The sequence below is a fragment of the Bos mutus genome, chromosome 28 (assembly GCF_027580195.1).
Source record: "Bos mutus isolate GX-2022 chromosome 28, NWIPB_WYAK_1.1, whole genome shotgun sequence".
NCBI lineage: Eukaryota > Metazoa > Chordata > Mammalia > Artiodactyla > Bovidae > Bos > Bos mutus.
The window spans coordinates 20118169-20130472 of NC_091644.1; the positions used below are offsets into that span (position 1 = coordinate 20118169).

At 37.5% G+C, this 12304-nt stretch overlaps 1 protein-coding gene across 1 annotated transcript in view; it reads right to left on the reverse strand.

Moving 5' to 3' along the window:
- The window catches only part of SUPV3L1 (Suv3 like RNA helicase), a 29177-nt gene that overhangs the window by 14009 nt on the left and 2864 nt on the right, over positions 1 to 12304 (reverse strand). Inside the window, exons 2-10 of the mRNA XM_005906352.3 lie at positions 11987 to 12064; positions 11476 to 11583; positions 10268 to 10382; positions 8923 to 9091; positions 6572 to 6683; positions 4130 to 4207; positions 2778 to 2869; positions 1578 to 1758; positions 930 to 1023 (exon numbers count right to left, since the gene is read on the reverse strand). Coding sequence (XP_005906414.2) covers positions 930 to 1023; positions 1578 to 1758; positions 2778 to 2869; positions 4130 to 4207; positions 6572 to 6683; positions 8923 to 9091; positions 10268 to 10382; positions 11476 to 11583; positions 11987 to 12064 — 1027 coding nt within the window. The remainder of the gene's footprint in view (positions 1 to 929; positions 1024 to 1577; positions 1759 to 2777; positions 2870 to 4129; positions 4208 to 6571; positions 6684 to 8922; positions 9092 to 10267; positions 10383 to 11475; positions 11584 to 11986; positions 12065 to 12304) is intronic.

Sequence of the window (12304 nt, forward strand, 5' to 3'; positions counted from 1 at the left end):
GAAAAAGTTGGCTTAAAACTGAACATTCAGAAAACTAAGATCATGGCATCTGGTCCCATCACTTCATGGCAAATAGATGGGGAAACAGTGGAAACAGTGACAGACTTTATTTTGGGGGGCTCCAAAATCACTGCAGATGGTGACTGCGGCCATGAAATTAAAAGACACTTTACTCTTTGGAAGAAAAGTTATGACCAAACTAGACAGCATATTAAAAGCAGAGACATTACTTTGCCAATAAAGGTCCATCTAGTCAAAGCAATGGATTTTCCAGTAGTCATGCATGGATGTGAGAGTTGGACTATTAGGAAAGCTGAGCACCAAAGAATTGATGCTTTTGAACTGTGGTGTTGGAGAAGACTCTTGGGAGTCCCTTGGACTGCAAGGAGATGTAACCAGCCCATCCTAAAGGAAATCAGTCCTGAATATTCATTGGAAGGACTGATGCTGAAGCTGCAACTTCAATACTTTGGCCACCTGATGCCAAGAACTGACTCATTGGAAAAGGCCCTGATGTTGTGAAAGACTGAGGGCAGGAGGAGAAGGGGATGACAGAGGTTGAGATGGTTGGATGGCATCACCGACTCAATGGACATGAGTTTGAGTAAACTCTGGGAGTTGGTGACGGATAGGGAGGCCTAGCGTGCCGCAGTCCATGGGGTCACAGAGTTGGACACGACTGAGCGACTGAACTGAATTGAACTGAACATAATAGGTTAGCAGTGGTAGGGAGCAGCACTTAAAAGTCCAAGTGTTATGTGATATTTTAATTTTATTCCTTTAGGTGTGAGCAAGATAAATCTAGGATCTATACTACAATACCCATTCACCTAAGCCAAAGAGTTTGGTCATTCTAATGCCATTGAGAAGTGTTTAAATTGCTATCTAACCCACTGAATATCCACGATTATTAAAAACAAATTACTTACAAATTAAGTCCCATGCCAATTGCATCTGTAGCAACCAGGATTTTGCATGGATCATCAGGATCATTAAACTTTTTTGCTTGAGCAAGTTTGGTCCCTAAAATAAGAACAGTTTATGTTAAATTAATGTTCTCTGTCTTTTACTACATCACACTAAGTAGTATCTTGTAGTGTCTTGGAAACCCTCACCTCCAACTGTCCATTTTATGGATAAAACTCTCACTGTTTCAAACTTAAATATTATTCTCAAATAGTCACTTATTCTTTTATTTCTATTCCTCTAAATAACCTCACAAAGAGCAACACAGTCCCCTACCACACTAGCTATATCATTTCTGAGGACACTTTTAACAGATTTCTGGTAATATTTTAAGAATATTACCAGGATCATATTTTAGTGACATTTCTGTAAGAAAATCATCAGCTCAACATTTAAAATACAGTCTACTAATAACAACAATTAACAAGAGCTATAGATAATCAAAATACTTCTATCATCATAAAGATGACTAGAGAAGTATGTGCTTTATATCACAAATTATACACCAAGCAACTTAATTCAGTAGCTCACTGTGTTATCGATACGTATCTCAAAATACATGGCAAAAACAAGAGACTTCATATCCTATCATGAGGAAAGTCAATAATTACCAGGAGGGAGACTGCCATATATAACAGCTGATTCCAATCCCCGAATTTCAATCTGTCGACTCACAGAATAAATATCATTCTTGCTAAAACAGACAATGCAGTCCCCGGGCCGAAGGTTGTCTAAGGATTCTAGTGCGTGATCCAGCACAGAAATGGGGGTAAGCCTTTTATAGGTTCGAACCTATAATAAAAGACACGATACTGTAAAATAGCATACCTAACGGAACTTCTTATGACTAAGCATTGTGAAAAACTCACAAAGCAGTCAAGTAGCTAAAAACTGCTAAAGTTAGACAAGTTCCAACATTTTCAAGAGAAAACACAGAAAAACATTTATTTTGGTATTATAAGTGTTACCATCAGTTCTCATTGGTATTTCTAAATTAGTAAAGTGTTACAGAGAATTTCATAAATTTTCAAAGCACTTTCATATATATTTGATTTGTACAGGAACTTGCTAAGTTCAGAAGGGTTATTAACTGTTACTTCCAGTTTATGAACAAGCAAAATAGAGTCTAATAAGTGATCAAGCCAAAAAAAAGAAAAGATCAGGTCTGATGAGGATTTTTCCAGCTGTAGCCTTTTGTGATTTGCCTAAAAACACAAAGTGAGTTAACAGCAAAACCAAGACTGAAACCCAGAATTTCTTCCACTATACTCCACTATCTCTCCTTGAAAACTGAGTACAAAACTAAAGTAATGGACCAGTTTTTAAATATTTCATTTTATTATAGAAGTCTGGTAAAGAAAGCAAAAAGTAGGAGTAAGCAGAAATGAGTTGCTTCCTATTCTAGGAATGTGAAAAAAGGATACAAACCATCTCTAGCAATTAGATATCTATCAGAGTACCCAGTATCTGACATTTGAGACTTTGAAAATTACAAACTTTTGCTGAGCCTCCAATTTCTAACATTCCAGATTTACTTAATTCTAAAGAGATCTGTTCAAATTCCAAAAGGTTCTGTCAAGAAAAGGTAAGGAATCTGCTTGGACTTTTGAAGACTTAGGGTGTGAGAACCACTCGGTCAGAACTTTAGATCATGAGGTTCAACCAACTATGCATGATCTAGTCAACTACAGGGCAATGAAGCTGATCTTTCAAGTTCTCACTTTGCCATCGTCTGGGGCCTATGAAGCCACTGCCTGGGTACTCTGGGTACTTGCTATGCCACCTTGAGAACAAGGCATATAATTGAGTACCTCCACATCCTCCCCAGTTGTGTACATAAGCTCGGTAACCATGTCAATTGCAGCAGATTCTCCACACAAATGGATTTCTTCAGCACAGAGTCCTGTTAAGTGCAAAATTGGGATTTTTTTTTAAATTTTAAAGATACAAAAGTAAATATGTAATACTTCACATACCCAAAATACTTTGCTTACCTACTGCTTTACAACTTTAAGAAGGGTTATCATAAATGCGATCTCTGTGATTCAACCCTGAAAACAAAAATCTTCTAGTGGGCAAAATTATCACCATTTTTACAAATCTTAGGGTTTTTAAGCTGCTGGGGCCAAGGTTTTGAGTCTACTAGATGGTGAAGCCAGTCTGAACTAGAATCTGGCATTTTGATGGTTAGCACTGAACATTAGTCCTATACTTTTCTTTTCAAATCAGGCTCCATGGAATCACTGAGGTGACTTGGGGGTGGGGGGTAGGGGCTGGTGGGTAGAAGAAACTCCAAGATCCTTACCACTTAGCATATACACTTTCATCCATTTTATATTACAGGTTTTTGTGTACACTCTTGGTTTAAAGAAAGAGTTCACCTATTTGTTTGTAAATTTGAAAACACCTGCCCTACAGCATGCTGATCAAAAATTCACTCCAAAGATCAAGCAGGAGAAATGTTCATTCATGTCCGTGGACTTTAAGAAGTCCACTTCCAGGAGCCTATCTTAAAGAAATAATAAATAAAAAGTTATGGCTACAGAGATTTTTTTATTGCATCACTAATAATAGGGAAAAATGTTCAACTCTTTAGGACAAATTACAACTGGTCTCCCACGTCCACAGGCTTGACATTGCAGATTCAACCAGTGGTGGATCCCCTGGTTGAATTCATGGATGCAGAACCCATCCACCTGGAAGGGATCTGAGCATCTGCAGAGGTCCAGGGACCAATATTCCACAGATACTGAAGGAAGACTATAGCACAGCTCTTCAATGGATAATATACAACATTAGTATGTAGTATGAAAAAAAAGTCTATGAAAAAGCACTGAAAAAAAAAGCAAGATACAAAATTTATATATTCACAAAACACCATAAAAATGAGAAAAAAAGATTGTCAGGAAACACCAAAAGGTTACTAGTGGTTGCGTAAATATGATAATATTTGAACACTTTTATTAAATGATTATGTTTTATAATATAAAAAATAGACCTATAATTAAAATATTTAGAAAATTAAAACTCACACCTAGCTGACTTTTTTGTTTCGTTTGTGTCAAGACAGGATCTAGCTGGCTCTATTTGGCAATGCCCAGCACATAAATGCCTCCCAGTGCAGATGTCACAAAGCACAGATTTTACAGTATTAACCACCAACCTAGCAGCGCCCTGGTCCACGCCCATCCTCTGGCTGGATCTTTAATCATCTGAATTTCATCAATCACGGCCACTTCATCTTAAAATAGAAAGTTATCGTGAGCAAGACAATCTACTTCAATAGTATTACAAACAAATCACAATATCAAAATTCAAGCTTTCAACACCACCATAATCATCATCATTACTTACTATGTGCTTCTTTGCTGGCAGGCTTGTTCTAAGCGCTTTAAAACTGCAACTCATTTAATCCTCACAATACACCCACTAAGTGTCATCATTACTTACATTTCCTTTTTTTAAAAATCTCATACTTGTATTTTTAATTAAAAAAAGAAAATTGGGGGGCGGGGGGTGGGCAACTTCCCTGGTGGTCCGGTGGCTAAAAGTCTGAGCTCCCAGAGCAGGGGCCTCAAGTTCAATCCTTGGTCAGGAAACTGGATCCCACATGCTGCACCTAACAGTTCACCTGCCACACTGAAGCTCAAAGACCCCATGTGCCACAATTAAGACCCAATGCAGCCAAATAAATGATTAAATTTTGGCAGCACCATCCGGCGTGCAGGATCTTAGTTCCTTGAACAAGGATTGAACCCATACCCTCGGCAGTGAAAGTGCGGTGTCCTAAAACACTGGACTGCCAGGGACTTCCCCTACATTTACATTTTAAAGAAGAATAAACTGAGACCCAGAGAAGTTAAATCACTCCAAAGATCAACCAGGAGAAACGTTCATTCATGTCCGTGGACTTCAAGAAGTCCACTTCCAGGAGCCCATCTTAAAGAAATAATAAAAAGTGATGGCTAAAAAGATTTTTTATTGCATCACTAATAAAAGGGAAAAATGACCAAAGTGTAATATTTTGAAACATAAAATTCAAACCCAGACCGTCTCTACTCCACTGTCTCCCAAACTGAGCATGTTCAATTGTCCTATTTTTTGCAATCTCAGAAGAAACCTGGAGAATCTGCCCAATAAGAATATATCCATACAGCAGTGAAAGCAGCTCCCAGGACCAAGGAATAGATAACCCTGCTGTAAATGAAGCACCTTAGGAACCCAGATGGGTGTTAGGAGAAGCGGAGTGGAAAGTGTAATTCCCTGAGCTATAGCTCTGCTCATTCTTTGGGGTTTTAAAGTTCATTACTATGATAAAAAAAAAAAAAAAAGCCTCATTTTATTTTCTAATGCCAAAATGCTTCCAACCATATTATATTTTTCTTTTTAAGTCACATAAATTATATTTTAGTTCTCTTCCCAAAATACCAAAGATTTGAGAGGAACATGTTTTAAAGAAAAATTTAATATGCCCACAATGACACTGAGGAAACAAAAGAAAGCTAATTTTATACTGAAAAACCATTAGATTAAAAATTACTTAGCATATCTGAGTGTATACAAATAAGATTAGAAAAGAGGGGGGCAGAAGAGGGAATTTTGATTTATAAGTGCTATTTTAATATTTATAATGTATTACTTTTAGAATATATTGATTTTTAAAAACTATCCATTTACTCAGAAAGTTAAGATTATTAAAATGAAAAAAGCAAGCTACTAAACAGTACATAATGTATAATCCCCATTTTAATATACACACCCCCAATGCACATGTAAGCATATGCATATGAACACAACCTAGAAAAACATACCACAGAATTAATACTTATTGATTCTGGATGGATGGAATTGGGAGATTAATATTTTTTTCTTCTCTTTGCATTTATTTTTACATTTTCTACAATGAAGGAACGATTGTCTATATAGTAAGGAAAAAGTTAATTTTCACTTTAAATGTTTTTAAAACTACCGTACTTATACAGAAGTTCATTGTGGTACTATATATAATAGTGAAAAACTTTAAAACAACCTAAATACTATTTAGTAGAAGAATAAGGAATAAATACATTTAGTCATAATATGGAATATGTAACATTTTAAATGAATATATGCGATATATATATATTTATGATACATATACATGTAAATAAGACTAGATCTAAATACATGTGTAGAAAAAAAAGCAAGTTGTGGAGCAATAATACAATATGATTGTCGTGTAAACATTTTAAAACACAAACTATAGTATTGATAGGTAATATATAATAGTGACGCCAAAAAAGACAGGAAAGGTATATACCAAATATTTGACAGCAACTGGATCACAGAGGGGAGAGGAATTGAACTGTGGAGTGACACAAAGGAAAATTCATGTGTTAATATTTCAGTTCTTTTAAGAGAAAAAGGGAAAGAAAATTCAAGAGCAAACATGATGGAAAGTTTGGCATTTTTAAGTAGTAGCAGCAAATACTGGGTATTTGCTGTTACTAGTCTTTGCCTCAATTACAAATTTTTTTCACAATAAAAAACACATTCCACATGTTCATCTGTATTTTAAAATTAAAAAAAGACTGAACCATAAAGTTCTAAAATAGTAGATACATACAAGGAGTTGTAACGCTGCACATCTCGACAGTACAGGCAACATGGGCAGCCTGTTTACCATCTGGGTCTACTGAGACACGCTCTTCACCTGTTACCAAGTCACACGGCACCCCCTAGGATGACAAAAAGAAAACTGGAATTATCTCCACCTTGAAAACCACAGCAAAAAGAAGATGTGGATGTTTAATAGAGTATTCCTTCTATTAAATATAGAGTATTTAATAGAGTAGGTCAGCAAGGTCCTCCAGAGAAGGGAATGGCTCCCCACTCCAGTATTCTTGCCTGGAGAATTCCAAGGATGGAGGAGCCTGGCAGGCTACATACAGTCCACGGGGTCGCAAAGGGTTGGACTCGACTGAGTGATTAATGCTTGCACTTGTTTTTCTTTTCACTTCCTTCCATTACATCAAATTTATTTGTCTAATACTTGAAACAAATATTCCCAATCCTCTAAAAAAATTTTTAGTAAAAAATAAAAGCCACTTTCATATAACCTATGTACACTTGGAACATCTCAAATCAGCTAAATTCTCAGGTAACAAAAGCAATTGAAGCACTTTTATTTTTTAAACTTTGTACTGAATTTTCTTGGTGGCACACTCGATGGGAATCTGCCTGCCAATGCAGGGGACAAAGGTTCGATTCCTGGTCCAAGAAGATTCCACATGCCATGGAGCAACTGAGCCAGTGATCTAGGGCCCCTGAGCCCCAACTACTGAGTCTGAGCGCTGCAACTAAAGAAGCCCACATGCCTAGAGCTCATGCTCTGCAACAAGAGCCTTCCGAACCAAGGCAATGGTGCAACTAACTAAATAAACTCTGTATTATGTCAATAGTTCCTGTACTATTTTAGCTTATTAAAATGAAATTGTTTCTATGTTCAAGAAAAACATTATGAGTAAAATTTAAGAATATAAAGACTTGCTAATATATTTCTTTGAGAAAGACTCATATCAGTGCTATGGTACATATGTGAGTAGCCAACTACCCCAATCCACTCAGAACCGAGGGATAACTCAGGACAAAGACCATTTGGTAATAAATCTGGGAAAGTCCAGGCAAACTGGAACAGCTGGTCTCCCTAATGGCCTGAAACTAACGAGGAAACATCAGACATCCAAACTGAGGGACAGCTTACAACACGACTGACCTGTAATCTTTCCAGCTGTACCAGTTACGAAACACAAAGACTGAGGAACTGTCCCAGATTAATGGGGAAACTGGAGACATGACAATACATACAGCAGAAGTCCCTGAAGGGAATGCTGGAGGTGGCGGGGGCACAGCGGGGAGGGGAAGCGGAGTAGTGGTGGTGTTACTGAACAACTGGCAAAATTTGAGTATGGACAGTGGATTAAATAATGGCATTCTATCAATATTAAATGTCCTGCTTCACATGAATATCCTGAAGGTTTGTAAAAGAAAGTCTTTGTTTTGCAGAAATACTTCTAAGTATTTATAAACAAGAAGGTATTATGTATGCAAATTATACAAATTATCCAGAACATGATGCAAACTATCTACAAAACTGGTTAATCTCACATTATAAAGTCATAATAAAACAATGAACCAAAATGTGGCCCCTTTTCTGAAATGATGCCTCAGACCACAGACCATTCAGTCCTTTTCAGGTTGGAAAGCTGGCTTCAGTCTTTGTCATTAGTTCTAGCAATTACATCAAAGGTTTAATCGTAAAAAAAAAAGGTAAATTGAATACAACATAGTGGGTAACTCTGAGGGGGTAAAGGAGGGGTTCAGAGAGAGTTTCATCTGTATCAATAATATTTTATTTCCTGCTTTTTTTTTTTTCTGGTTATGCCACACAGCTTGTGGGATCTTAGTTCTAACCAGGGGTTGAACCCAGGCCCACGGCAGTGAAAGCATGGAGTCCTAACCACAGGACCACCAGGAAATTCCCCAATATTTTATTTCTTAAAAAAGTTAAAAAAATAAGTAAGTATGGCAAAATGTTAGACTCTGATGGGAGCTGGGTAGTGGACCCAAGTTATTTGAATGTTACTCCTTCATTTCTCTGTATATGTGAAATACTCTAATATTGTATTTCACTCATTCTAATACACATATTTTTTCACATTTTAGTATCTCTAAAACCAGGATATCTCTTAACAATGGGTGGCATGTCAGAATTCAGTTGGCAGCATCAGCTTCTTTCTCAGTTTTGCATAAAATAATAGTACATCTTACACTTGATGGCCTTAAGTTAAAGGCAATGAAATATGGCACTTTTTGTTGATAGTAAATTACTACTACACACACCCTCTCCCTTCACCCACTACACTCTACATTCCCCCAAATTAGCAAGAAAAAGAGAATATTTGGTAATATACTAACAGCAGCATTACTCTTTTCGAAGATCTCATGTGCCAGTAGTTTTAAAGGGCCACAATACACTCCAGATTTTGCTGACAAGTATTTCTGGATTGCATGATAAGTCTTTCCACTGTTTGTGGGACCTGAATGGAATATTATCTTCCGATGTATGGCTCTAGCTTCTGGGTACCTAAAACATGAGTAGAGAAACTGCTTAATTCCATTAACCTCCAAATCCTGGCAAAGGTATTAACTGAAAAAACTTCCAATGAAACATCCTCTTAACATTCACAAAATAGCAGCATCTTTGAAAAACTAAATTAAATGGTGAGTTTCATGTCCACACCAAAATGACTGCTTTCCAAGAATGGCATTTACTAACTAGAGGACAGAAAAACCCAAATGCAAATTAATTTCTTGGATATTCTTGCCATTGTACAAATTCCTTTTCCCCAAGAGTTACTTAAAATAAATTTAAACTGCTATCAGCTCCAGAGATATGTTCACATTATTTTCACATTCTCTACATATGCCCTAGAAGTAAATATTCCCAGGCTTCTGAATTTTAGCATACACAATAAAATGACTGAATCTGCTGCTTCTGGCCATGATGAATGGTACTGGACTTGACCTATCATGATAAACAACTACAAAACTGGACAAAATAGATATAGCAGCTCCCTGGGGATATGGACAAGAGGCAGTGCAGGACTATAAGCTCCAAAAGAAAGAAACACTTGAGATGAGCCCTACTGGACCCCAAGAGGCACAGGGAGGTGGAACCCAAGCAAGTTAAAATAGTCCCACTGAGCTGAGCAGTAGAGATCAAGATTAAAGCTGCTGAAGCAGCTGGAATCTGAAGGCCTGAGTGTGGAAGAGAAGAAAGGTGCAATAGAGAGGGAGCCTTGTAAGTCTGTGTGGGGGTTCCTTGGGTCCTTGGCCAATGGCTGGGCTGAACACACGCAGGGCTTAGTAGTGGACAGCTTGCTAAGAGTTTAAGTAGAAAGTCTCAAAGAAATGGCAAAGTGCTAGGAGATGTTAGAGTTCCAGGCACGGTGGTGGTGGAGGGAACTGATTAACAGCATATTCAGTTGAGACACCAGAAAGGTCCCACTTGAATTCTAAGGACAACCAAAAGACCTACTCTAGATCTGCCCTAATAAAACCTTAAACCAAGCTTGATTAGGATTTAGGAGGAGATACCAGCTAACTGCCTACCAAAACTCATCGTGTATTTTTCTAGAAAAAACAAAACAATCTAGACTATTTGATTTATCATCTAGTATACAATAAAAAAATATATAGTGTTCACTAATCTCCCAAGATCAGAAACTGAAAATTTCAAATCCACAATAAAGAAACTAACCAGTTAGGTGGTATTCTTAGGTCACTGATTTTTCGTAGATCATCCTTACATTCCAACACAGGAAATATTTGTTTTGCATGTCTCAAGAAAAATGGAAATAAGTCATCCACGTGAGCTGGAAAATAAAACACTGCATTAATCTGTGCAAGCTAAATGTTATTCACAACTGAACTTAATGAAAGCTTTATTCTTAGTGAGCTAAGTTAAGGGGACATTGTCAGGAAAAAAGGTAAACCCTAGAACAAGGAATGCTATCCTTTCCTGAGATCCTGCTTTGCCTTATGTTTTCTTCCTTATTTCACTTGTATTTTCTAGGAAAGCAGAAAACTTTGGCTGTCAACAACCATGTTCCACTTGTTCAATGCACCAGCGCTGATGATCAGCACTGATGAAAGTTAAAGTGAAAACAAAGAACCTTGGGGTAACTCCCTGAGAGTCCAGTGCTTAGGGCCCAGTGCTCACACTGTCAGTGCCCTGGGATCTATTCCTGGTTGGGAAGGTAGGATCATGGACAGCAAAAAACAAAACAAAACAAAAAACCTGGGAATATACATTAGCAAGAAGGCTCCACGGTTACTGAAGCAAAATACAGGACCCAGATGCAAGTAGTTTTTAAACTACAGATACCACTGAGAAACAAAATGTGAAAGTGAACTGACTTCTCAGCCAGGAGTCACCACACCTTATGGCTTTGAGGCGGGGGCTGAGTTCCATTCTGCTCTGTGTCCCGGTTCTACCTCAGTGCCTGGCCCAGGGCAATGTTCTAACAGTCAAATACAGAAAAACATAACCAAAGTCAAACCGCCCTTAGGAATAAAATAATGATATTTCTACATTTTTTTCTTTTACAGCAAGAGGTCTGTCAAAGTTTGAGGGAGAAAGAAGTCAGTGGCAAAAACTGATGGAATCTGTATTGTATTAATTCTACCCTGTGTGAGAGTTCATTTCACCGAGGCCTATACTAGTGAAGAGCAGATGGTGACAGATCGAGGTCCCAGTCCTCCTCCAGTCTAAGACACATAGGTGACTTAGTAACCAACCCAGGCCTGCTATAAAGCAAAAAGACCTAGAAGGCCTCCTATGAAAGCACCGAATTATTTACAGAGGATGCTAACAGGGCTTATTCTAAAGCAAATAAGCTAATGAGAAAAAAACAAAAGAAATAGCAAGTATGTTCAGAGGATTTTAAAAAGTCTCTAAACACTTGCCTGCACTGAAGCAAATATCATTCAAAATAATGTGAATGTCCACATCCAGAGAATGAGACTGCATGATATAGTTTCGAAAGCTTATGAATGCTTGGTGGAAGAGACGAGCTGTGGGAAACACAAAATCAAAACAGGTAGGACTTAGTTTTCATTTTATTTTTCATTTCATTTTCATTTTCTCATTTTAAAAAGTACATACACACATCACACATAACTCGTCGAAGTGTCTTTTTCCTTTCTTGTAGTACAGCTGGTTTGTTATGATCTGGGCTAAAACTGAAATTCTAGTACAACACGAAGGAAAGCTGAACACACAGCTGCTTTGCCATGTGTCTGGCTCACCAACTGCATACTGACGATCTCCTGCCCAGACAGAGGCAAAAGTCAGGGACGTTCTCCATATTATAACTATGAACTTATGTTCAGGCCACACAAGGTCCCACACAATAATGAAAAAGCTGTAATCTAAGCAGCAATAAGGTATCTCTAATGGAAATGGTATTAGCCTTACCATCGAGTCCGTAATCAGCACTCAGTTTCTGAATTTCTTTCCTCTTGTAAAACTTGTCTAAGACCTTCTTTACTTCATCTGGAAGAAAGATAACAAAATTGAACATACGTTTAACATTTGTCTTCTAGATAGAGAAATACCCCCAAAGTAAAAGAAATTTGGAAGTCCTAACACTCAAGGCAGTGGTCTACTGAGTGTTGCAAGAACTTGAAGGTGGGTTAGTTGATCACAAACTTTTTATGGTTTAATAGTGTCAAGAAAAAGTATAAAGTCCAACAATGCAATCAACATTCCCGTTATACTGCAGAAGTCTAAGCA